General features: G+C 43.1%; 1 protein-coding gene across 1 annotated transcript in view; it reads left to right on the forward strand.

The window, feature by feature from the left end:
- LEKR1 (leucine, glutamate and lysine rich 1) overlaps nucleotides 1-27,660 on the forward strand; it is a 104,826-nt gene that overhangs the window by 15,363 nt on the left and 61,803 nt on the right. Inside the window, exons 3-4 of the mRNA XM_060242378.1 lie at nucleotides 10,390-10,604; nucleotides 23,766-23,885. Coding sequence (XP_060098361.1) covers nucleotides 10,390-10,604; nucleotides 23,766-23,885 — 335 coding nt within the window. The remainder of the gene's footprint in view (nucleotides 1-10,389; nucleotides 10,605-23,765; nucleotides 23,886-27,660) is intronic.

A 27,660-nucleotide genomic window follows, 5' to 3' on the forward strand; every position in this document is an offset into this window, starting at 1 on the left:
ACTGAAGGAGGATAGGGAAATGGCTGAGAAGCTGAATGCATTTTTTGCCTCCGTCTTGTGGAAGATGAGAAGTGTTTGCCTGCTCCAGAACCACTTATATTGGAAGGGGTGTTGAAAGACCTGAGTCAGATTGAGGTGCCAAGAGAGGAGGTCCTGGATTTGGTCCTAAGTAATGGCCAAGACTTGGTGAGAGATGTAAAACTGATCACACCACTTGGGAGCAGTGACCATAACTGATAGACGAATTAAAAACTAATAAGTTACTTGGTCCGGACGGCATACATCCAAGAGTTCTGAAAGAACTCAAAATTGAACTTGTGGATCTTCTGACAAAAATATGTAATCTTTCATTGAAATCTGCCTCCGTTCCTGAGGACTGGAAGGTAGCAAATGTCACCCCCATCTTTAAAAAGGGTTCCAGAGGAGATCTGGGAAACTACAGGCCAGTCAGTCTGACTTCAATACCGGGAAAGTTGGTAAAAACCATTATCAAGGATGGAATGAGTAGGCACATTGATGAACACTAGTTATTGAGGAAGACTCAGCATGGGTTCTGCAAGGGAAGATCTTGCCTCACTAACCTGTTACATTTCTTTGAGGAGGTGAACAAACATGTGGACAAAGGAGACCCGATAGATATTGTTTACCTTGACTTCCAGAAAGCTTTTGATAAAGTTTCTCATCAAAGGCTCCTTAGTAAGCTCGAGAGTCATGGAGTAAAAGGACAGGTCCTCTTGTGGATCAAAAACTGGCTAATTAATAGGAAGCAGAGAGTGAGTATAAATGGGCAGTCTTCGCAGTGGAGGACGGTAAGCAGTGGAGTGCCGCAGGGCTCAGTACTGGATCCCATGCTCTTTAACTTGTTCATAAATGATTTGGAGTAGATAGTAAGCAGTGAAGTGGCCAAGTTTGCAGATGACCCTAAATTGTTCAGGGTGGTGAGAACCAGAGAGGATTGTGAGGAACTCCAAAGAGATCTGTTGAAGCTGGGTGAGTGGGCGTCAACGTGGCAGATGAGGTTCAATGTGGCCAAGTGCAAAGTAATGCACATTGGGGCCAAGAATCCCAGCTACAAATACAAGTTGATGGAGTGTGAATTGGCAGAGACTGACCAAGAGAGAGATCTTGGGGTCGTGGTAGATAACTCACTGAAAATGTCAAGACAGCGTGCGATTGCAATAAAAAAGGCCAACGCCATGCTGGGAATTATTAGGAAGGGAATTGAAAACAAATCAGCCAGTATCATAATGCCCCTGTATAAATCGATGGTGTGGTCTCATTTGGAATACTGTGTGCAATTCTGGTCACCGCACCTCAAAAAGGATATTATAGCATTGGAGAAAGTCCAGAAGAGGGCAACTAGAATGATTAAAGGGCTGGAACACTTTCCCCATGAAGAAAGGTTAAAACGCTTGAGGCTCTTTAGCTTAGAGAAACGTCAACTGCGGGGTGACATGATAGAGGTTTACAAGATTATGCATGGGATGGAGAAGGTAGAGAAAGAAGTACTTTTCTCCCTTTCTCACAATACAAGAACTCATGGGCATTCAATGAAATTGCTGAGCAGTCGGGTTAGAACGGATAAAAGGAGGTACCTCTTCACCCAAAGGGTGATTAACATGTGGAATTCACTGCCACAGGAGGTGGTGGTGGCTACAAGCATAGCCAGCTTCAAGAGGGGGTTAGATAAAAATATGGAGCAGAGGTCCATCAGTGGCTATTAGCCATAGTGTGTATATATATGTCCTTAATGGTCCATAGCTGTAACATTTGGTTGTAACAGCTAAGTTTTCTTTTGATGTGTGTGTGTATATATATATATATATATATATATATATATATATATATATATATATATATATATATATATATATATATATATATATATAAATATTTTGGCCACTGTGTGACCCAGAGTGTTGGACTGGATGGGCCATTGGCCTGATCCAACATGGCTTCTCTTATGTTCTTAATGTCAGACGTGTAACTTGCTGGAATTGAAATGTAGAATAGAATGCTTGACATGACTAACGCCATGATGTAGCTTAGTATGAACTCTGCTTTACTAACCCTGAGAGTTGTAGCAAATGCCTTTCTCCCCCCCAGCACATTATAACCGCAAGCGTGAAATCTCACCCCTATACGAAAAGCCAGCTGTAGCTTTGAAGTCCACATCCTCAAGGACTCTTCCTCTGGGAAAGAGATAACACCCTGAGAAGAGCTGGCTGTCTCTGGGGGTGTGAAAAAGACTGTATTGTTTCCCGCCTGTAGAAACCTAGAAAAGACTGGCTCCAACCTTGGGCCAGTATCAAACTCAATCTGCTTCTATACTGCATGTGTGTTCTCAATAAATGGATTAATTGTTAAAGCAACATGGTCCGACCTTGCTTGAAGTTCCACGTCTTGACATTTAAACACAGATCTATAGGCAAATTGGTCTGTTATGTCTCCTACCTGCATGGAATATTTCTAACCATACTTTACTTACATATTTCTGATTGTCGGAATGTATGCAAGAGAATAAAACTGTGATTATAACAGGTTCCTGACTCTCTCCTCATCTTTTGGGAATAATGCATTAGCAAAGTTCAGTGCATATTAGATTCAAGTCCAGTAGAACCTCTGAGACCAACAAGATTTTTGAGGTATAAGCGTTTGAGAGTCAAAACTCTCTTTGTCAGATATTGTAGACTCTCCTAAGTTTATACACCAAAAATCTTGTTGGTTTCTAAGGTGCTACGGGATTAAACCCTGACCTAGACAGCCCTGGCTGGGCCTGATCTTGTCAGATCTCAGAAGCTAAGCAAAGTCAGCCTTGGCCAGTATTTGAAAGGGAGACCTCCAAGGAAAACCAGGGTTGTGACACAGAGGCAGGCAATGGCAAAACCACCTCTGGATGGCTTTTGCTTTGAAAACCCTCACGGCTTCTATTTAGAACATTGTTAGGACAGATGTCCTGCCATTGAAATGTGAAATCTTTTGATATGCCACAACTGAAATGCGAGAGGCTGGCCTTGAAGAAGGAAACCTCGCAACTCAGAAATTTGTCTCAACATCTCTCTTCATCAACAGCTCTTTACTGATCGCTATGAAGATTTACTATGTTTCTCCGTAAATTACTGCCAAGTTGGATTTTTAAATTGCCATCTTATTGTGTAATTATTCAAACTGGTACTTTGTAATGCATAAACTCCTCCAACTGGATTCCTCACTTAGTATTTAATGTTTAGCGTCAGCAGTGTAAAATAAATCTTTATAATGATGTAAAAAAAATAATTTTTTACGCGCTGCTAGTCCGGAGGCACGTACCTGGCACTTTTTGTTGGATTATAGTGTGGCACAGCTACTGTGGTATCCACTAATCCTGTGGGGTTGCTGTCAGTCAGCTATGACTTGACAACACTTTCCTCCACCACTACTTCAGACCAGCAGGGCTACTACCCTCCTGAAACTGGGCATGTTGTTCATGAAGAAATTAACACCGTCACTTTTTCAGATAGATACTGAGCAGAGTTCTCTCCCTCCCTCCCTCCCTGGGGCATACAGTGAAATGTCTATAACTGTTTATTTTGAAAGACAGAAGTGGCAGTGCTGTAAGGCATCACGGTGTTCTTTTCAGGATAACAGGCCCTCCCTTCCCTTCACATTACAGCTCAGTTTGTCCCCTTTCAATAAGTAATTTTTAGTACTTTGGAACCTTACAGTATTTATTCTGAATAACAGTTTCATATTTCCAAGCACAAGTTGTAACTGCCAGGAAAAATAGAATTAATTTTTCATTTCCTTCGGAGCCACCGTAGCTATGATCATGCTTTGTGAAGCAAAAGAGGAGGAATTAGGATAAATAATGCTTGGCGGAGCAGGGCCTAGGACCAACATTTTGGACACAGAGGGTAGTCAGGGCTTTTTTTGAGCAGGAACGCACAGGAATGCAGTTCCGGCTGGCTTAGTGTCAGGGGGTGTGGCCTAATATGCAAACGAGTTCCTGCTGAGCTCTTTCCACCAAAAAAGCCCTGAGGGTAGTTAAAATGCATAATGTTGAGGTAGGCCATTGATATCCTTCATCCAGTTGTGGCTCCTTTTCACAGTAAAACCCTACTCATGTATTTTTGTTTTGATTGAAGTAAAACCATTTTAATCCATCTGCCTCTTTTGTTTATGATTGAATATTTTTCTTCCTCCTCTTCTCAAAATAAGTTTTCTGTATCTGATCTCTCTTATCCCTTTTCATGTTGGTTCCTTCTAATTTTTCTGGTTTATAATGTTAAAAAATAAGCATGCCATATTAATGGAAACATGATTGATTATTTCTGAGGGTGGTGATGCTGGTCTGTGACAGAAGAGCTAGATTCAAGTCAAGTAGCACCTTAGAGACCAGCAAAACGTTGGGGGTAGAAACTTTCAGAAGTCGAAGCTACCTTGCCTCTTCATGAGGAAGGGTGCCTGCCAGATGTATTATGTATCTCTTGCGCTTTCTTTGATACAGATACAATGATGTTTTTATGGGGGTGGGGGGGAATCCCACAGCTGATTCATCTCGATAAACAACTCAAAGCTTTAATTCCTATTGCATGAGTAATTAAATTGTGGAATTCACTGCCCGTGGATATAGCAACAGCCACTAGCATAGGTGGTTTAAAAAGGGAATTAGAGAGAGTCACGCAGGACAGGTCTGACAGAGGCTGCTAGCCATGATGACTCAAGGGAGCTTCCATGTTCTGAATGTGCTGGAAGGCAACATCAGGAGACAGTCTGGGTCTCTATGCCCTGTTTGTTGGCCCTGCTGGGCAACTGATGGGCTACTGTGTAAAACAGGATGCTATACTGTACTAGATGGACCATTGGTCTGATCCAGCATGGCCCCTCTTATGTTCTTATGATTTAAGCTGAATAGAGATTACAGATATTGTCCTATTAAAGGCCACTTGTAATCTCAGAAGTATACCGTACTTTGTTGGTGTGGTGTATTTAATCACTTAGAAGGCCATGGCTGAGTACATGTCACTGCTTGCTCTCCTTTTTCTGTACCTGTGCCTTTTCCTATGTCTTTATTCTAGACTTCCATTTCTTCCAACAATCCAAATCCCTTTGTGCCTCACTGCTGGACTCCTACCTGCTGAGACTGTATATGTAGCAGAGTGTATTTCTTGCCTTTTAAAATTTCTATTTTTATTTTTTTAAAGGGGGGGAGGGGTACAGAAAGAAAAAAGGGGAAGGGGAAAGTATACATTCATCAATAATTTTCAAATTTATAACTTCTGTGGAAAGCAGAGAAGACTGACCAGAGATCAACAACACAATCGCAGTGGTTACAGTGGAGGCTGGGACAAATCTTTAGTTCTCCATTGAAGCTACTGAAAGCTATGAGAGTTTTGCTTCAGGGTTTCTGCAGGCAGCACAAACTAGTAAAATCCAGTAAAAATCAACTGTTTTAGTAAAAATACACAATTCACATATGAGTAGATACTAGAACATCTCAGAGTGTACTTCTTGAAAGCTGGAAAGTATCCGCTGGTTGCTTCTATGACTCCATAATACAAATAATGATACCCAAATGGGACCTCAATATTCAGAGGCAACCTCTTAAGCGCAGCTCCTGAACCTTTCTGAGGGTTCCCCCTCCTCCTCCCCACCTACCTTGTCCATTGAGTAGTAGGTGCAACTGCATAACAATCCCTGGATTAGGGGAATGGGCAGCCAGCCAGCCACCAGGAGCTTTGCCATGCCCCCAGCAGCCCTCATTAACCCCTGGAGAAGCCCACACTGCCCTTTCTCCGCTTCTTATGAGATTTTGGGTGGCAGGTGGCTTGCTGGCCTTTTGGGGGGGCTAACCAGGAGAGCCCAAGGCGAGCAAGGCTTGCTTGGGCTAGTTGGATCTCTAGCCAGCCCAAGCAGGCCTTGCTCACCTGGGTCTCTCCTTTCTTGCATCGGGTTGCTTTTGACTGGGGAAGGGGACCGGCATATGCTAATGAGTTATGCTAATGAGCTCTGCCACTTATTTTTCCACAAAAGGACCCCTGCCAGGTGTTGATGGGAACCAGCAGGGAAGGCCATCACTTGTCATGTCCTGCTCATGAGCTGCCAGAGATTGGATCCCACAGGGCAGCTCCCATGTTCACTTGAAAAAATGACTGCGTCAGTGTTCCTGCGTTTATCTCTACAAAGCTAGAGAAGCAGAATATGCTTGAGTTTCTAGAAAGCATCTTGGTCTGAGATCCTGCATATGTGCCTGGATCCTCTTTTGAGTGTCCAGCAGACTCTTGAGATGTCACCTTTCATCTCAAGTCTTTGTACAGTAATCAGCTTCAGATCATTCTCCAAAGGCTGGCAGAGGCGGTGGAGGGGCATGAGGGTGCTGCTGGGTGCTTCAGAACATATACAGAACTTGAGTGCCCATGTGGACCCTTGTAGCACTTGGATTCCTGCTGTTGTCCTCAAGATAGAATTTTCAGCCTTCCTCATAGGGATGGGCTAACTCTCTGGGTTTCAGTCATATTGGGTTGGATCCAGCCAGTTTTTTCACTCAATTTCCAGCCATACTTCAGCCCTCTGGTCCACATTTTTGGGGATATTTTTGTGTTTGTGTGTGTGTGTGTGCGTGCGCAACTTCTGATGACTGACCCCTACCGGGGACCAGGAGGATATTCAGGGAGGTGGCTAAATAAAGCCTTCTGGTATTCCAAGGAGGTTTCCCATCCAAGTACTTGCCAGAGTTGACCCAGTTTAGCTTCTGAGATCAGGTTTGCATGAATTATCCGGGTCATGGTCGCCAATATGATTTTTTTACATGTAGGTACATGATTTCCAGCATAGCCTTTCTGGTTGGATGAAGATGCTGTTTCTGTCATTTTTCACCTGCAGGAAAGCTGGTCGGGTCCAGCTCACTCTTTCAGCACCACAGCTGTTGTATCAGTAAGATCTCCCTTCCTCTGCTCTGCTGTTGCACAAAGGCCTTGCAGAGGGAATGGAATGGATTTCCTCCCCTCCTCCTCAGGGCAATTTATTTGCAGCTACACAGGCAGGAGCAACGAAAGCCGTGGAGGTTTGGTAGGGCAAATTACCAAAATGTTAAAAAAAAAAGTTAAAGTTTGTTGGGCTCTCCACACATTGTGATGTTTGGTTTGTGAGGATTCTTAAATGCACCCAAAAATTGGAGCTGCGTGCTGAAGTACATCCTGTGTAGACGAAGAGCAATTTCACACCTGTCAAATTCTGTTGTTTCTGTATGACTCAGAAATCCCATATACAGTAGATCACATGATGCCTTCTATGAACACTACCCTGCTTATGGTTTTGGGTGGACCACAAATGTGGTATTGTCAAGCTGTCTTGCTGCCTGCCAAAGAGACGATAATCATTTCTTTGGAGTGCTTTTGAAGTATAGTGAGTTACAAACATAAATGGAGAGTCCTCCAAAGAGGATGATAATGCAGAATCGTGAGTGAAATAAGGCTTTTGAAATTTAGAAAAGTGGTCTTATTAAGGTTTGTGCTGCCTGCAGAAAATCTGAAGCAAAACTCTCATAGCTTTCAGTAGCTTCAATGGAGAATTAAAGATTTGTCCCTGCCTCCATTGAAACCACTGCTATTGTGTTGTTGATCTCTGGTCAGCCTCCCTTGCTGTCCACAGAAGTTAGCAGATGGCAGAGGGAGAATAGAGGGAGGGAAGGCAGCATGGTAGCCTGATCTCGCCATATCTTGGGAAGTTAAGCAGGGTCAGCCCTGCTCAGAGCTTGGACAGCAGACTATCAGGGAAGACAGGTTGTTCTGTAGAAGGCGGCACTGGCAAACCTCCTCTGCTTCTCAGTTTCCTTAAAAGCTTCTTGCTGGGGTCACCATAAGTCAGCTGTGATGAGTGTTCCTTCTAAGCTGAGTTAGTGTGAGCTCACAGTTTTTTAGCCTCCAGTTCACACATTTTTGTCTTAGCTCAGGGAAAATGGCCCCAGAGCAAACTAATTTATGCAGCAGCTCACAAATTTAACGCCAGTAACTCACCAAGTAGAATATTTGCTCACAAGACTCCACAGATTAGAGGGAACATTGGCTGTGACCTGACAGCAGTTGGGTATGTAGAGGAGAACAGAATACAGTAGCATTGAGGCAGAAAAATCCCATGCAGAAAATAGTTTCATGTTCTCGGTGTCTCTACTGCAGCACAGTCTTTCCACCCTTCAGGTTACAAGCCTCTGCAGTTATTTATTAATTGCTTTACATGATGCATGCGCCACATTTCCACCCTTCCAGGCTTCGCTTCCAAGGCAATTAACAGCATTAAAAAACCCACTTAGCTTAATAAAAACCCACACAATTGAAATAATTAAAAAGTCAATCAAAAAGAACAGTTGGTATAAATCTACCCAAGTAAACGGATTGGAGATGGTTGAATCATCTTTTCTGTGAGGAAAGGCTGAAAAGTGTCTGGGACTTTTCAGTTTAGGAAAGAGATGGCTGAGCGGGGATGTGACAGAGGTTTATAAAATTATGAACAGGGTGGAGAAAGCTGACAAAGAGAATTTTTTCTCCCTCTCCAAAATACTAGAGGGCATCCTGTAAAGCAGATGGGCAGTCGTTTCAGTACAGACAAAAGGAAATACTTCTTTTACAGCAATTTATTAAAATGTGGAATTTGCTGCCAGAGGATGTAGGGACAGCCACATAGACAACTTTAAAGGGGAATTAAACAGATTCATGGAGGATCAGTCTGTCAGTTCTATTAGCCATGGTGGCTGAGGGGAACCTCCACATCCAGAGGCAATCAGCCTCTGAATCCCAGAGCTAGAAAGCAACATCAGGGGAAGGCCTCAGTGTCTGTGCCCAGTTGTTGGCCCACCAGAGGAACTGGTTGACCACTGTGTGAGATAGGATGCTGGGCTAGATGGACTACTAGTCTAATCCAGTAGAGCTCTTCTTATGTTCTTAGGTAAGGCTCTCAAAGCCTAGGCAGAACTAAAAACAATTTTGGGCTGCCTCAGAAAGGAGCCAGATATACTTCCTAAGAGGCATTCCATAGAACTGGGATGACCACTAAACTCCTGACCTGATTGCTGAAAAGGCCTGAGATTGGATGTAAAGGGCAGCAGGAGAACTTCACAGAACTGATATTCTCCTAAAAGGAGCAGAAACATTCTTTCCCATTTTCAAGTGGTAAGGTCTGCTTCAGGCCTTAGTTTCTGTTGTACTGTTTTGTTTGCTAACATTAACCAGGTTATGTTAAAGGGTAGCAGGGGCGGGAGCTCCATGTTGTCCAGTTGCGTCTATGCTTTCTTTTGTGGCTGCTGTGTCTAATTAATTTGAGATTAGTTTAGAAAGATAGAGCTGGAAGGGGCCTAGTTTATCCCTTTCCAGGAAATCCAAACTAGAGCATTTTGTTCTTATCATTAAGAAATTTCTCCTGATGTTCAGTGGGAAACTATATTACATTACGCCCTTTGGAAAATAAGTCTTTGTCCTGTTCTGTGTGACTGACTGCCCTTCAAATATTTGAAGAGTGCAGCCATGTCTCCCCGCAATCTTCTCTATTGCAGGCCTAAGTGTGCTCAGTCTTTCATTTCAAGATTTATTTTCCACGCCCATCACTGTCCCTGACCTCAGAACCTGTTCCAGTTTGTGTTTTTACTGAAATGAGGCACCCAGAACTGGACATAGTATAGCAGCTGAGATCTGACTAGCATTACTTCTTGACAGGGATATGATGCATTTTGTTAAATCAGCCTAAATTTGTATTAGCCTTTCTGTAGCCATGACATGCTACTGGACCAATCTTCAGCTGGTAATTGACTGCAATTCTGACATCTTTTCCCATGTACTGTTGCTAGGCCAGATGTGCTAATGTCCTTTGTCTTGTACTTGGGCATTTTATTCTTTTTACCTAAATGCAGAATGTCGCATCGTCTCTGCTGAATTTCATTTTGTTAATTTCAGCTCAGCTTTATAGTCTATTAAGGTTATTTTGAGTATCCGAAGCTTCATTAGACTGAACCAGATCATTGGTTCATCGGGTCTTGAGCCAAGATAAAAAGCAGAGTACAAATTAAAATATTTGTACAAATTACAATATTTAATAAAATAAGTCAGTATTGTCTACTTGGATTGGCAGTGTCTCTACAAGGTCTTAGACAAAGGATTTTCATACCACCTCTGACCTGATCCCTGACAATGCTGGGAACTGAACCTAAGACCTTCTGAATGCAAAGCAGATACTCTGCCACTCAGCCATGGTCCCTCTGGTCCATTTTTGTTGCATATTCAGGTGTTAGCTATCCTTCCCAGTTTTTTGTGCTGTATGCAGATTTGGCAAAGTTGGTGCCCACCCCTTCAGTTCCAGACTCTTCCCCCCCACCCCCCGCCGCCAATGTATTCCCTAAATATGTTGCTTCCTACTTTGTTCTAGATGTCCCGGGATGAGACGGTCTGTAAATACTGTGGAGTTAGCTATTTGATCCTTCATGAGTTTAAAATGCTAGAAGAGAAAGTCAAAGCGATGGAAGAGAAGGTGAAGTTTTACGAGGGAAGTGTGGAACGGGAGAACCAGCTCCAAGAAAAGCTACAGCGCCTAGGTCAAGATCTTGACCAGTGCACAGCAGCCTGTGAATCAAAAACTGAAAGGTTGGCACATGTTATTCACTCCTGGGTTTCAAATTAATATGCTCCTTAATCTAATTCAGAGGAGAACAGACTTTTGCTGTCTTGCCCGATGGCTTGTGCCAGGTATAATTTTCAGCTGAGTTCACATTAATGAAATGTTGTCATTTGCATCCTGCTGTGGAGACCACTGTTTGCTACTTCAATTGTTCAGCATTGTTTGATAATGCCATGGAAAGAAAAATGGAAAGTTATTTTAAAACCTGCGGTCATCAGAAAGTGTAACTTAACTTTTCATTTGCTAATTCCTGACTGCTGGAAGGTTTTTCTTGTTACAGACAGGCTGATTCCACACTCACCTTTCTCTGGGGCAGGCTTTCGTTTCTGGGCGGAGCAAACTGGTGATTTCGTACCAGTTGCTCCGTGCCGGCATTTTGCGCAGGGCAAACCTGCGATTTGCCCCGCTGCGGTGTAAACCTGTTTTTTCAGGTTTACACTGCGGCAGGGCAAATCACAGGTTTGCCCCATGCAGGATACCGGCACGGAGCAACTGGTGCAAAATCGCCAGTTTGCTCCGCCCAGAAACAGAAGCCTGCCCTGGAGAAAGGTGAGTGCGGAATCAGCCACAGTAACAATATGTTGTTGCCTTCCCAGGTGTGGCTTGTACAATTTGCTCTCCTGCATAGAGGTAGTCCTACCATTCAGTCAGACTTAATACAGTCTCCCTATAGACAGTGCAGTCTGGCTAATATTGGGCACAAAGAGTGCATGCCACACCCATTTGGTAGACACTCCACTGGTTACTAATAAGTTACTGGATTAATTTCAAAATTCTGGTTGTTACCGACAAAGCCCTTAAGAGCCTTGAACCCACTTCCTTCAGGACCACTACTCTTGCTATGCCCCATCATGACAGGTCTTCTCATCTGAGCAAAGCCTTCTGAAGATACCACCCTGCAAATGGTGAAAACTGGCAACAGCTTGTTCGTGCACATTCTCTGTGGTGCTAACGTGTTGTGGAATGGCCAGCCTGAGGTGGTCAGAAAAGCAGTCACACTTCTAGCATTTTACAGAATGTATAAAACAGAAATATTCAACTTTTATCGCTAATATCTGGTTGTTTATCATATAGCTGGTGGTGCCAGTAGTTTTAGAATACAGTTCCTGATTCCGCTAACATACCTGGTTTGCAGCAGAGACTTGCATTATATCGAGAGATGAATGCAGATTACTCCCTAAAAACTAAAGTTTTCTCTGTCTGGCCCACAGACAAGGTATGGCAGGTTCTGCATCCTATAGCTCTAGGGCCAAATGTGGCTCAGTAGGGACAAATTCAGTTTTTTGGAAAAGAAATCTTGAAGTTAAGATATATTAGGGTGATAGGTAGGATGCCAGAATAACAATAGGTGAATTGAGTGGCAGGCAAAATACAACCCTTTTTATGGCATGAAAGAGCCTCTTAGATGCTTTATTTAAAGAGAAATTGTAGAGATCAACAGATGCCAGTAATCCAGTGCAGACCATGCACAGATTTATGCTAGAGCACACAGGGTGTTCCTTGTGTACATTTATTACATAATGGAAGATCTTTTGTGTGACACTTCCTAGTAAAAGACTCACAATAATCAGAGTTCAGGCTGCAGATATTTTATGGATTATTAATCAACATGTTACTTATCAGATGAGTTAGGTTTCATCAGAATGTTATGTTTCAGATGAGTTATATAAATGGGCTTTCTTATACTGCCTCTTTGTTGGTTTCTGGTTCTGAATTTTCGTGTAGCTTGGCTCTCTAAATTATAAAAGTTTGCTGACTCCTGAGGTATGGCATAAACAGCCACAATGATGGTGGGTAATGGTTATAATCTCATTTATACAACATTTTTAGAGGATCCCATGCACTTCAGTTATCTCAATAATCCTTCTGACAGCCCTGTAAAGTAGGATAGTGTTATGATTAATGAATTCCTGCAGAGGCACAGTTGCAAGAGTTTTTCTTTTTTTTAATTCTGGGACCACCCATTCACTAGTCTGGTCCTCCAAGCTTTCTCTTTAGATGTTGCTGAGTGGTTTTTTTTTTTTCTTGTGGCTTTGGCCTCCTTACTGCTGGAGCCAGTAAATGCCTCTTGTCCTCTTAATGCAGGGAATGCTAGTTACAAAAAGCTCCCTTTGAGGAAAGAAGGGTTAGATCTGGCAAATGTGTGTATCAGAGACTTCACTGTTTGGCAGCCAAGGCAGGAACAGCAGGCCATAAAAGCTCAAAGGGGAAAAGGTTACAAAGAAAAGGGCTGGGACCCTGGCTGGACATTTGAGGAAGTGCCTTGTGTACACAAGATAAAGCATTATTGATCTGGGCTCTTGAATACACAGCATTCAGAGTCCAGGTGTTCCCAGATAATTGAGCAATGGCCTTTTCTCCAGTTTTACGAAGGCAGGGCACAAAAGTTGTTGATGTAAGTAGCATCTGAAGTCTGCCTGAGTATGGAGGGTTGCTAATCACTAGGATCCCATATTTGAGAATGCCCATGGTTTACTCTTTGAGTATGCAGAGTAGCCTTATAATTCCTATTGGGTGATTTTGCAATTAAATACTTTTGAGTGGAACTGTTACCGCTTTCAGAAATTGTGAGGCCAGCGTCTCCATTGACCAGGTGTGTTATCTTTGTAGCATACAGTTGGGAATTTCCATCCCTTTGTTGCATGTTCATGGTATGCTTGCCATCAAAGGCCTGTGTGACTCCTCTCACTTGGACGGCCTTTTAGTGTGACTCAGATGCTGATGGTGAAGTTTGGACCGAGTGCACAAAGAGCATATTATTTGTGTCAATTTGTTTAAAAAAACCCTGGGGAACAGAGTTAGCTGAAGAAAGGTTGTTTCTACAGGGCCATTTCAAGTTGCCATTGTCCCATTTGAACAGGGCCACTGCCCTCGCAAGCCTGAAGATTAAGTTTGGACATGGAATTTCAGCATGCATGTCTAGTGGAGAGAACTGGGTTAGACTAGGTGCCACATAACATGAAATTAGGCTCTGGTATTCAAAGGCTTTACTGCTTCTGAAAATGGAAGGTCATTTTAACCATTGTGGTTGAAAGCTAATAGACCTATCCTCTATTAATTCGTTTGATCTCCCTTTAAAGCCATCTCAGCTAGTGACTATTGACACAACTTGAAGCAGCAAATTCCTTAAATTAATTGCATGTACAATACTAGTACATACGTTGTTTGTCCTAAACCCTTCAATTAAATTGGTGTGCTACAACTTCTTGTATTATGGAAGATGGCGCGGTGGGGGAGGTGTATCTCTCTCTATGCATTTTTTCCAAACAGTGTGTAATTTTATAAACTTATGTCATCCCCCATGTTGTCATCTTCCCCTCAAATCAATTATCATCTTAATTTCTTTTTTCTCCACCTTTCCCAGCCCTCTTTGAAATGGAACAACAGTAAACTGTACAGAGTATTCCAGATACAGCCACACATACATTTAAGTTGAGACATTGCAATATCAGCAGTTCTATTTTCAATCTAACCTAATAATGGTTGGAAGGGGGATCTACCACATACTAATTTAAAACTTTCCACTGACCGATCAAAAATCTAATTCTTACTCTGTCACTCTTAGTTCAGACCTCATTAGTATTCATGAGCCAGTATAGTCTACTAGTCAGAGTATCTGACCAGAGCCTGTTACTCATGGGTATTTTCTGTCACATTCACTATGCACTCTTGTCAGGTTTTCTTTGTTGATCTGCACTGATTTTTCTCTCTTAGGCACTCAGTTCACTTTTGGTGACTGTTTCTTCAAGTTTTCTTAGAGTGCTTTTGTGCTGATTTTTCAATTCCAAGCCAAAAGTAATTCAGAAGTATGCAGATTCACTCAGATTCCCTCCCTTTTATTGTCCCGCAAAGGTCACTCCCTTGCCCACATCGAGGTCATTCCTCCCACTCTGCACCTTCTGCCCTTTGTTAGTCTACAAGCTCTGTTGATTACTTTTCCCCTTGTTTTAAATTTAAATTTCTGTTCCAAGCAACATGAGTCTCGTGATATGAGACTTGGATCACTAAATAAAAAAATTAAAATGTCAGCACAGAATGAAATTGACATGAGATGTAAAGAGAGAGAGAGAGCGCATGAGAGCCACTGGGATGGGAAGCCTAAAGCTTTGAAAACATTTTTCCTTTGAATACTTTAGTGGGCAAAGTTTGGGGCTGGGAACCATTTTGTAAGTCTCTGGAAGCCTAACATTAAAATGGCGGCCTTCTTCATGGGCCTTCTGCAAACCGCTAAACTCAAGAATTGCTTGGAATTGATCCATTTGGAGGAAACAGTGCAAGCGGCACAGGAGAGGCTTTAAAAATCTGCTAAGTGTATAGGATCAAGTTAGAGAATCACAAAGAGAAAACCATGCAGATTTGCAGGGAAGGGCTGGAAATTAGTGGCACTATGCAGGTGCAGTAGGGCATCAGCAAAAATATATCCCCCCCCCCCAATGTAGTGATACAACAGTTAAAAATCTCTCCAGAGGTTCTGCTAGAGAACTCCTCTATACAAGTTGCAGGCCTGTGCAGTGTGGTGGAGCTGCAGCCAACTTTGCATAGGCACACACACACACATGTTGGCAACATTCAAAACTTGCCTTGTCGGTGGATTTTACTGTGCATTTTGTACACTTCGCGTGTTCCTCCATATTATGAGATGGTGTGATCTTTCCCATTTTTCACAGTGGCTGATAACACAGCAGAGAATCCCTTCGTGCTCCGCAAAATGGAAAACAGGGCTTTGCAGCTGCTTGTCAGTTTTAAAAAAAGTCTTGTCAGTTTCAATAACTGGTTTTCCTCCTTTGCCTGGGTTCCTTTCTGTTCCCTTTCATTGAAGGAAGTAATGCTAAAATATGAGCATAAAAACTGAATCACGAGGATTAAAAATGGAAGGGGTTTACTGGACACTACTGTACAGCTGCAATTAGGTAATTGTGTAATTTTTTTAAAAAAAAAAAACCTTTGGATGCCACCCCGTACACGTCACAAGCAATGTTCCTACCCCAGTTTAGAAAAGTGGGTTTTTTTCTGCTGTAGCTGCAGAATAAATACACCAGAGGAAAAAGAATCCAAAGTAAAGCTTAGAGGCTTACTGCTTATAAGATCTGCAGTAAGATATGTGTGCATAATGGGCCTAGGATCTGGGAAACACAGGTTTGAATTCCAGCTCTACCATGGAAACTTACTGAGTGATCATAGGCCAGTCACACACACTCAGCCTAACCTACCTCACAGGGTTGTTGTAAGGATAACTTGGAGGAGAGGGAATGATGTAAGCAGTATAGGCTGTCAGTTGGAAATGGTTTTTTTTAATGCATTAAATGCTCATACCATTCATACTCCCCATAGCATGGTCCCTTTTTATTCTGGCAATATGTCTGCTTAGCATTTCTTTCTATTCTCCCTGTCAGTGGTTGCTGTCAAGATATCAGTGTTGTTCCCTCTCTGTGCACATTTCTCTTGGTTTCAGCATAAGCATATCCTGACTGTGGTAGCAAGATGTTCAGTTTCACATATTATGCAAAATGTACAAGTGCAGAAAAGATCACCATGTTCTTAGTGGTTTCTCTCTTGGTTTTTTTAGTGTCAGGAACGAATGATCCATGGGTTTAGGATAGTTTTCATCATTTCTCATGCTACATGTTGCCATAATGACAAAAGACTTTTCTCTCTGTAGTATGACTTTTGAATAAGAATTTGAGCCAAGGGCCCCCATCACAAACTTCAGGAATGCTGATCTATAGTTAATTTATTGTATTTACTTCCTCACTCGTGAATAACTTGTTTGATATACAAATTCCGGCCACATTGTAGTGAGCTCCTTTTCCATTTCAAGTTTTTTAAGTGGTATTCATTGCCTACTGCTGAAAAAAAAACAGAAAAATTGCTTTTCAGAGAAAATGTGATTTATGTTGGCAGTTTATTCTTTCAAGAGGGAAATAGAAGGAAATGTGGCATTACGGCTGTCGTAGTTATTGCAGGAAAAAATTGCTGAAATATTCATTGCTCCATAAGGAACAGTTAGTGTAACCCAGGGGTATTGAACTCATTTGTTATGAGGGCCGGATCTGACATAAATGAGATCTTGTTGGGCGGGACCATAGGGTTGCCAAGTCCAATTAAAGAAAAATCTGGGGACTTTGGGGGTGGAGCCAGGAGACTTTGGGGGTGGAGCTAGGAGACATTGGGGGTGGAGCCAGGAACAAGGATGTGACAAGCATAATTGAACTCCAAGGGAGTTCTGGCCATCACATTTAAAGGGACAGCGCACCTTTTTAAATGCCTTTCTTCCATAGGAAATAATTAAGGATAGGGGCACCATCTTTTGGGGCTCATAGAATTGGACCCTCTGGTCCAATCGTTTTGAAACTTGGGGGGTATTTTGGGGAGAGGCACTAGATGCTATACTAAAAATTTGGTGCCTCTACCTCAAAAAATAGCCCCCCCCCGGAGCCCCCAATACCCACGGATCAATTCCCCATTATTCGCTATGGGAATTGTTCTCCATAGGGAATAATAGAGTGCCCAGTAGACATTTCCCTCCCCCCCATGCTTTCTAAAGTGGGGGGGAGGGCCTCCAAACCAGGGAATCCCCTGCCCCCTCCCTCTCTCACACACACAAATACTTACTAGATCTTCTTCCTGCAGAACTCTACTTGCTGTGAAAACGAAAGCAAAAGAAAGGGAGAGGCCGTTCTCCATGGAAACTATTACTGACCCTTTCCAATGAAGCCCTTCCTGTTTCCTGCGCAGCCTTAAAGGCACACATTTTACAAACGGATCAGGAGCTCTACAACTACATGATGCCTACAGGCATGTTCTCCCCCCCCCTTCTGAATTTTTGGAGAGTGGGGGAGGAGGCTGCAAATTCGGGGGTCCCCCGCCAGGGAGGGGGGGGGGGTTGGGAAGCCTACTGGACCATGTGTGTCATAAAATGTAATGCCATGTAACGGAGGTATAAACTTTATAAAGGACACAAAAACACAAAGATTTTTAAAAACTTAAAATAAAACATGCTTAAAAGATTATCACTCTTGCAATATTTTACTTATTTAACAGTTTCTCTGATAACTGACACCTCTTGCTCTGAATTATTGCATCAAAATCTAGAGATAATGTCTGTGCTGTAGCAATCTTGAGTATGCTGTTTAGGTGTTGTTCAGGTGTGTATCAGTAAGTTACAAACTTACTTTTGATTTATTGACATTCATTACAGAAATGGTCAAAGCTTAAGACCCAGGGGGAAACATGAAATGGCTGGGCATTGTGAGCTTTTGTACAGAAGTTTCTTTGTGTACTGGTCAAGAACATATGAAAGCATCATGACACAGACTGAGGTCTATGTTTTTGCCTACAAAGCTATAGTCTTCCCCAGAGAAATAACTACAACTCCTACAAGACAGTGCAAGCATAGACAGCCATGCATAGTGGTCATTATCAACCTGCTTATCTAGGAAGTCTATGTTCAAATTCCCCAATCAATCAAAGGAAAATGTGAAAGAGAAATCAAAGGAAATGTTCTGGGTGACCTTAGTCTGGACACACACTCTCAGCATTATCCACCACACTGTACAAATAAAACAGGCTCTGATATATAAGTGGAAAATGTCAAATAGACTTGCACCAAAGGATAAATATGTTAATATATGGATACAATATGCGTACAACCAGTGTTCTTCTAAGCTGAGTTAGTGTGAGTTAGCTCACAGTTTTTTAACCTCCAACACACACATTTTTGTCTTCACTCAGGAAGGATGGCCCCAGAGCAAACTAATTTATGTAGTAGCCAGATCGTTCACTCACAACTTTAATTCCAGTAGCTTTCGTTGCTCACAAGACTCCACATCTTAGAGGGAGCATTGCATACGACATAACAAATACACAGTGCGTGCATACTAACAACAATATAATAGCTGCCACCCTGGATTTCTGTGACTGTCTCTTTAAATGCGTCTTCTGTCGGACACGTAGCTTTCTCTTCCTTATAAATCACCCCAGCAAAATTATTAGAAGTCTAGAAGATAACAAGAGAGAAGATGCACCAGGAAATCCATGGTAAGTTCACCACAGAAGAGAGATAAATGGAATGGGACCGCTCTTCTGGACACGGTTTTAACTCTTCGTCAGCCTGGACTCTCTATTTACATAACATTCTGTGGAGCCTCAGAGAAGAATCTTAACATTCAGACTGGAAGCACACATTTGTTGATCCAAATGTTATCTTCTAGAATTTTAATAATTTTGCTTGGGCAGTTTATAAGGAAGAGAAAGCTACATGGCTCCAGGGAGATAGCTAATATATTATTGTTAATCCATCTCACTGGCTTGTTGTTATTCCTCATCTAAATAGTTCACATGCTTTCCTACTGAAAAAGACTGGATCATGAGCATGAATACAGTGATAAAGGGGAGGCAAAACCCAGTTACACCTAGGACAGCCCTGGCATAACAAGCCCAATAAAACACACAAACACAAACTCTCTCTCTATAGCAAGGCAAAAAGCTCATACCTTGAATAAAACTTTGTCTTAAAATTGCTTTGTACCTCTCCCATGTGATTGAGGGAGCTGGGCAAAGTAAGGAGATGAGGTTGGGGAGGAGCCTCAGCCAACAGAAGGAAGAGAGGCTTGGCTCAGTTGCTCTGCTGTGCGATTGAGAGAGCCTGGCAAAGCAAGCTGTCTTGCTCTGTAGCTCTGCTGTGTGTTTGAGAGAGCCTGGCAAACCAATGCAGGAAGCAAGAGAGGGAGAAGGAAGCATACGACAGGCAGTTGCTCATGGGCCTGATAGGAGCCCTGTGGGGGCTGGTTGCAGCCTGCAGGCTGCATGTTTGACACTGCTGGTGTAACCACTAGCTAGGAATGGAATGAGCAAGGAAGGAGGGTAGAGCCTCTAGGTGCAGAACCATGCAGTGTGTGTGGAGAAGGGAAGCAAGACTGCCCTCCTGGCAAACTTGTACGTTAATCATAGACTCTTAGCTCCTTGTTTAAGTCTAGCTATGGTATATGTATGGAAACTCGTAAGGGAGGGAGACTTTTGTTCTAAATTGTAATTTCAGAATTATTGTTTCAGGACTGTGTTATCTAATGGGGAGTTCATTTGGGACCCTCATCTTGGAAGCCAGTATATATAGGGTTCAGCTGGAGACTTCTTGGGCCACCAACAAGAGGAAAGGGATGGATTCATTCCATGTTCTGCCCCATAGAACCCACAAACTGAGGTTACATTAGCTCAGTTGAAGAAAAGTTTTGTTTACTTAACAGTTTTCTAAACCTACCAGTCATTGGTTTTTCTTAAAGGACTTTGATTGACAGAAATTGCTGGTTTGTATAATATTGTGTAACCCCTGCCTTTCCTCTTATGTTTTAGACAAACTTGAACAATGAGCTTGGTTTTGTATACAGTTGCCACATTTGATTAAATATTGAAGTGGAAGGACATCCAGTTCTGCCTTCTGTTATTGTGAAGTATGTCCCAACTAGCTTTTCTCCTTTGCAAGACTCTTCCTTGAATCCTTTATACCACTATAAAGCTGCAGTACATGGAAAATACCTTGCTGTGAAGCTTGTTTGGGGAGAGACCACAGTAGCCATGTGGATCAGAAGGGGTGATGGGGAGGGGGCAAAATTGCTCCCTCCTGCCTCTTGAGCAGAGCATTGCTGACAGAAGAGGAAGAAGGTGGTGATTTTCCTTCCTTTCCCCTCCATGTTGTGGCCTCTCAACTGCTGCTGGAAGATTGCAATCTTTGCGCAATCGTGCTGGATCCACCACAGTGAACCCAATGACCTGGACTTCATTCCCTGGCTGCTTTTATATACTTACATACACAAACACACACACAAATCAGGAGCTTAAGAAGATATGTGTTACATTCAGATATTGGTAGCATGGCACAGCTTGCTTATTATTTTATTCTGCTTTGAAGGATGCTAACTAAAATGTTAGTTAATGAAACCTGAGAGCCAGTACGGTATAGTGCAGAGGTCCCTAATCTTTTGGAGCTGGAGGGTACTTTTGGAATTCTGACATAGCATGGTGGGAGCAGCAACAAAATGGCTGCCATAGGACACAGAACCAGCCACAAAATCACTGCCGCAGCTTAACTTCAGTGGCACAGTGTAGATTCTCATGTTGCAGTAGCTGTTGCTGCCAAAGCAACATTTTATAAAATTTTCCCAGCCAATCAGAACCCTTCCTAGGCAAAAACCCAACCTGGTCCTATGCTTTTCCTAAAAACGCTTGGTGGGTGCCTGAAAAGGTGTCTGTGGGCAACATGTTAGGACCATGGGCACCACATTGGGGACCTCTGGTGTTAGTGGTTAGAGTGTTGATCTGGGAGACCCTGTTTCAAATCCCTGTTCTGCTATGGAATATTGCTGGGTGACTTTGGGTCAGTCACAGCCTCTCAGCTTATCCTACTTTATAGAATTGTTGTGTGGATAAAACAGAGGAGAGAAGAATGCAAGTCACTTTGGGTGCCCATTAGGTAAAAAGATGGAGTATAAATAAAATAAATGAAATATTTCCTGATTCAGTCAATGGTTTCTGTCCACAGTGAAGGGTGTAAGAGGAGAACATAATTGATCAATGGATAGTGGGGCAGTACAGGATGTAGCATAGTTACCAAGGGACAAGTGAAGGTCCCTTTCAGAAAGGGATGCCCTCTGAAACGTCAGTAGTCACTGTTGCTAGACAACCTCAACAATATTACCAGCCTTGGTTTCTGTCAGTAAATGGCCAAGGAAGAGGCTGCCAGGAGGAGGGAAGAAGGGAAAACCAAAAGCCAGTGTGGTATATTTGTTAGAGGGTCCAACTAGGATCTGGAAGACCATGTTTCAAGTCCCCAGTCTTCCACAGAAGTTTGCTGGGTGATTGTGGGCCAGTCTCTTTCTTTCAGCACAGGGTGTTTTGTTGTGAGGATAAAACAGAGGAGAGAAAAGTTATTATATAAGTTGCCTTGGGTTCCACAGTGAAGGGAGTAAGAGGAGAACATAAGAACATAAGAGAAGCCATGTTGGATCAGGCCAACGGCCCATCAAGTCCAACACTCTGTGTCACACAGTGGCAAAAAATTTTATATACACACATACATTGTGGCTAATAGTGATGGACCTGTGCTCCATATTTTTATCTAAACCCTTCTTGAAGGTGGCTATACTTGTGGCCGCCACCACCTCCTGTGGCAGTGAATTCCACATGTTAATCACCCTTTGGGTGAAGAAGTACATTGACCAATGGGTGGTGGGGCAGTACAGGATGTAGCATAGTTACAGGTTTGCAGAAAAATCTGAAAAATTAAACTGCACAAAACTGGCAGGGCAACCCCTCCCCCAAATAGTAGAAGCAGCTCTTGTACCATAGGAGATCTCAGTGGCTATTGCTTTGAAGTGCCACTGAATTTAATAGCACTTTCCAGGGAACTGGGCATTAGATCACACCCTTAGGCATATAAACAGTATGAAGTTTCTTTGGATCAGCTTCTCAGCAGCAAACTTTCAGCATGTTGTACAAAGGTATCTCTTTCCAAAGACTTAGGTTATGAGGCTCCCCCCTGGCATCAGAATGGAAAGAGGAAGGGATTACACCATCTTTTGCACCTCATCCTTCCCTGAGCCTTTGCTTTCCCCAGACCTTAGAGTAGGGTTGGCCAAAACTGTGGCTTGAGAGCCACATGTGTCTCTTTCACATATATTATGTGGCTCTTGAAGCCTTCGCCACCCCATCAGCCAGCTTGGAGAAGGCATTCCTCTCTTTAAATCACTTCTTCAAGCCAAGCCAGCTAGCAGCTTGGAGAATGCGAGATACATTAAGACCAAATGGTCTTCCAATTTATTACACTTTTTTGCCATTTGATCGTAACTTCTGTATCAGTTTACACTCTTAACCCACCAGCTATACTCCATCCCCTTGTCTGAAGAAGTATGTATGCATACAAAAGCTTACATTCTGAATAAAATTTTGTTGGTTTTAAAGGTGCTACGTGACTCCTGCTTTGTTCTGCTGAGAATGTGCAGCTTTATTTACATTTACTAGTTTAATGAGTTAGAAGCCAAATGAGTAAAACATTTTACAGTGCCACCATCCTAAGCAGTGTTACACCTTTCTAAACCTACTGATCTCAAGAGACTTAGAAGAGTGTAATGCCACTTAGGAATGCACTGTTAGTCAGTTAATGTGATTGCTCTCCTTAATGGTAAGGAGATAGTAGCTAGGAGAAAAGATATTATTAAGGAGGAAATTTGACATGGAAAATTGCACACCTGATAGAAGTAGTGCTTCATGTAACTCTGTGGATATGTTCCTGGAAGCAGAATACAGTGTGAAGCAGCTCTGTAAGGGATATAACACTGTTCTGCTAAGGGAAGTATTTACATTATTGTCATTTCTTATATATGTGACATATCAGGGCTTTCTCAGGATGTCGGTAATGGCACCAATGTGATTGAAGAGTTCATTTTTAATGATAATGACCAAGTTTTGTATTTCTAATGAACACTAGGAAGTACACTAGGGAGTTCGCTCTCCAGTGCATTAGGTTAGAGCCTAATGCATAACTGACTACTGCTGCTGTTGCTCCTCCTACATAGGAGTGGTCAAAGATGATGGGAGGAGCTTCTGCTGAAAGGGCGAACCAGGTTGTGACTCACCTCGTGTAGGAGAGTGCTGTTTAGCCCTAGAATACCTTACTGTCATTGGTATGTAGCACTAGCCGGAATACACCACCCACTGGCTGAAAGTACAGCTCCAGTTATAGTACTTTTGCATGTGGAACATTTTTTCTCACTTTTATTGTCAAATTTACACCTAGAATGAAGAGTGCTATAATGAAAATGCTTCATAGTAAGCTTTCCTGTAATGTTATTTTTGGAATACTAGCTACCAAAAAGAGCCTCCTTTTTGTATAAAAGTATTTTTACATCTAGACCTTTCCAAAGATATTAAAGTGATTTGAACCTTTGGTTATGTAACTGTTTTAGATGTCTTCCGTGCCAGTTGGAATAAGTCTCAGTGAAGTCATTTGTTTGATTTTCTGTATAATTACTTGAAAGCTCTCTACCTTTTCCAATAAAAGTCTTGTGGGGGGCGGATCTTAAACTATATGGATGTATTAAATTATGCGACTATTATATTTTATTTACTTCTTACAGAATAAAACAATTACACCTGGAGCTGGAACAGAAGCAAGATGCAATACAAAATCTACACAAACAGTTGAGGTGCTTCCAAATAGAGAAAGAAGCTTCACATAGGCAGGTACAACTGTTGAGGTAAGAAATCTCACAGGCAATATACACAAAACCTGATTCCCCTCCCCCCCCTGTCATATATATTTGAGGAAATTAGAGAAAGCATAGCTATGTCTCTGCGATACCCTGGAACATATGTATGCTGGGTTTGTTCATTGAAGTCACTGATAGGGTGACCATAATGTCTCAAGGCCAGCCAGGGACACTTGGGGGGTGGGGGAAGGGGGCTGCGCGCGCGCAAAGCGCGCGCGCCGCCGGAAACAGGAAGTGATGTCACTTCCGGTGACGGCACTTCCGGTGACGTCATGCCACCGCCAGGAACAGGAAGTGACATCACTTCCTGTGACATCATTTCCCCTGCGCCACCTGCCGGAAGCAGGAAGTGACATCACTTCCTGTGACATCATTTCCCCTGCGCCACCTGCCGGAAGCAGGAAGTGACATCACTTCCTGTGACATCATTTCCCCTGCGCCACCTGCCGGAAGCAGGAAGTGACATCACTTCCTGTGACAGCACTTCCTGTGATGTCATTTTCCCCAAATATTACCACCCCCAAAATATACAACTTGAAAAAAGAAGAGAAACTTCACGATGTTTCCTGCTAAAGAAAAAAAGGCTCCAACAGCAACCCCTCGAGTCAGATTCACAGGAAAACAATCCACTATCCTTGATACCTGCTTGTGCTGACAAACATTTCAACAAGACTGTCCACAATATCAAAGGGTCTTGATCACCCCAGTAAAAGCAACAAAGCAACCCTTATCTACAATCAAACTGAGATCAGAACTAAAACCACCACTGCCAGTCTGTGCCCCGTAGTAGCACAGCCTGAAGGCAGGCGGATACAGGTCTAGAAAAGCAGGTCCTCCCCAAGCCGCACACAAAAAGAAAAAGGTGTTCAGGTGTCACTAAAATACTAAAAATTGCAAAAGAGAAAGGAAACCAAGTTCTCTTCATATTATTAAAGTGGTGGAGCGAGCTGTCAAGTCACAGCCAATTTGTTCCTTACCTTCTGTTGTGTGATGGAAGCGATCTACTGTTGTCTGTGGTTGCTAGTTTCCTGAATGGAGCTTATCTGGAAAAAAAAGAAACACACTGTCAGCAGTTTAAAATTACTTTGCATCTTGGCAGCTCTTCCAACACACCCAGGAGGTGGCTGCCTAGTGTCGTTTTTTTTTTTGGGGTATCGCCATTAGCCCTAATCCCCAGGGTTTTTTTGTATTCATTTTATAATTACTATTAAATTCTGGTCTTACATTAACATACGCCCGCACAGTGGAGCTTCTTGGACCTCGACTTCTCCCTGGACAAAGAACACGGCTGGTAGAATGGGACTTGCGTGCTGTGGGCCCAGGCGGTGGGCCCGCAGGTGTGGGCCATCCCGACTCCCACGCTGGACGAAGGGCTGTGGTCTGGAAGGAGCGACACAGGTTTCAGTCTTTCGCTTTTTTCAAGAATTTATACTTCTCTGATTTCCCTGAAGCCTTGAGGATATCTTTCTTCTCCTTAATAAAGTGATAAAATGGTTCACAATCCATATCAAAATTCAATTTGACTTGCAGCTCTGCTTTCACCAGGTCTATGTTACAACGATTCCTGGTGTCCGTCCAGTGAGCTGACATGAGGCTGAATACCCTCTCCACAAAAGCGTTTGAGCATGGGATACTCAGGATCTTGCTTACAAGAAGTAAGAGGTTTTCGCACTTCTGAGACCGAGTTCCCATCTCAGAGAATATGGCCACCCACTTTTTATCCACAGTGATTTCTGGGTCAACACAGGCCACTTGCTCATCCAGCAGGCTCTTGGCATCGGTGTATTCACTGTATAGGTGATCCAAGTTTATTATTTTCTCCATTTTCAGCCGCTCAGCAGCACACCGCAGGTGGTCATAAGTCACACTTTTTTAAAGAGAAAATGGTGTCAAAGCACACAGGTGATTTTTCTCAGAGAAATCAAACTTTGCTTCCAGATACGTGATGGTTTTTTCAAAGAACTTAAGGAAGTCCTGCTTCACTTTCCTTGCCTTCGAAGGTGGCATTTTGCGCAGCGCCTTATCTGTATCCGTTCCAAAAAACGAGTCAGCTTTGCGTTGCTTAAGGCTGTTTAGCAACCTTAGCATGGCCTCAAACAATTCAGGTGCTGTCAGTGCATCCCGCTCCAGAATCAGTACAGTCTCCTCAATAGGCGTCAGAGTGGTCTGGAGAAACATCATGTAAGTTTGTGATGTACTGTAGTCCTTTTCTCCAGACTCATCATCAATGTGGCGCCATATCATAGAAGGACAGTCGTCCTCTCCCAGCTTTTGAAAGTATGCTTTAACGGCTGGCCAACACTTCAACATCTTGTTTATGGCAGGCAAGAAAGATAGCCATCTTGTGGGTACATGTCGAAGCAGGCGATCACCCTGCATCTCCAAAAACTCAAACATCTCCTGAAGTTCCTCTGAACGTTTGGCAGAAACAGAAAAATGACCAAAAGCCTTCAGTATGAGAGACTCGATGTCGCAGGTGAGCACATCACATCCTTTTTTGGCAGCATTGTGCACAATGTGTGCAGGGCACCTTGCGGGCATGATGTCTTCACGGCCTCTACTCAGAAGTGTGTACACCGAATGGTATTTTCCAAAGTTTACATTCGCGCTGTCTGCTGAGTATGCAGACAGACGAGCTAAGTCCAGCTGGTATTTTGCCAAGACATCCAAAATCCTTCGTGTGACATTCTCAGCCGTTTCATTGGCATCTTCATAGAAATCAAGAATACGATCTGAAATGCCGTCCTTCAAAGTGAAGTATCTAAGGCATAGGGGGAACATTTTCCTGTTGCCATGATTTGATGCGTCGCTGGAAACGCTGTAGAAACAATGTGCTGTGTCAAGATCTGACAGAATCAGTTCTACAGAGTAAGGTGCCAAGACATCGCTTATCAAAGCTGCACCCTTTGTTCTCCCACAGGTCATCTTGGTCACAGTCTCGGAATCGGAAAATGCGGCTTTGCACAATTTGACACCGCAATCAAGAGACCGGTATGATAACGCATGCCTGTTATTGTGGTATGCCAAGGCTAGTTCAGCAGCCGAAATTCTGGCCTGAGCAGCGGTGTCTTTTTGGTAGGCAAAAAAGCTTGTGATGGATTTTGAAGTTCCAGCTTGGCTTGCCGCACTCCTGTGAGAGTCAGTGTCCTTATGAGCTTTCACATCATTCACTCCACCGTGACCAATTCCTATCTCCTTAGAACACATCGTGCAGAATGCTTTGTTCTTGTCCTTTGTCTCTTTTAGCCAGGGGTAGGTGTTTTTCCATTCAGGATTGAACACAACCAAACGTTTGGGCTTCTTTTTTGGTGGTTCCTGGGGCTGGTGACCTTTGCCACCTCCAGCGCCTGATGTTGAAGCCATGGTCTGCTGTAAGGGCCTAGATGAAGAGGGCAGAAGAATCGTAACTAAGTCCTCGCCACTTCTGGAAGACATGGGCCTTGGACTCCAAGCTGGGGAGAGAGGGCTTGTTCAGCCGGGGGCAGGATTAAACCCGTAGAGGCCCTTAGGCAACTGAAATCTTGGGGTCTCCTCTTGCAAATTATCTCCAGTCCTAATGCATGGAGGCTGGGATGGCAGCGAGGGGGGGGGGATGGGGGGTGAGGCAGCCTGGGGCATCTAAAGGCGTGGGGGCCCATAGGACGGTGCCTTCTTGGCCTATGTGTTAATCCAGCCCTGCATGCAAGACTGCAATGAAGGGTATTGATACATAGACGTGTAATGGAGGTGCTTGTGCAATGGAAAAGGCCCACACAGCGCAATG

The sequence above is a fragment of the Heteronotia binoei genome, chromosome 6, assembly GCF_032191835.1.
Source record: "Heteronotia binoei isolate CCM8104 ecotype False Entrance Well chromosome 6, APGP_CSIRO_Hbin_v1, whole genome shotgun sequence".
Taxonomy (NCBI): Eukaryota; Metazoa; Chordata; class Lepidosauria; order Squamata; family Gekkonidae; genus Heteronotia; species Heteronotia binoei.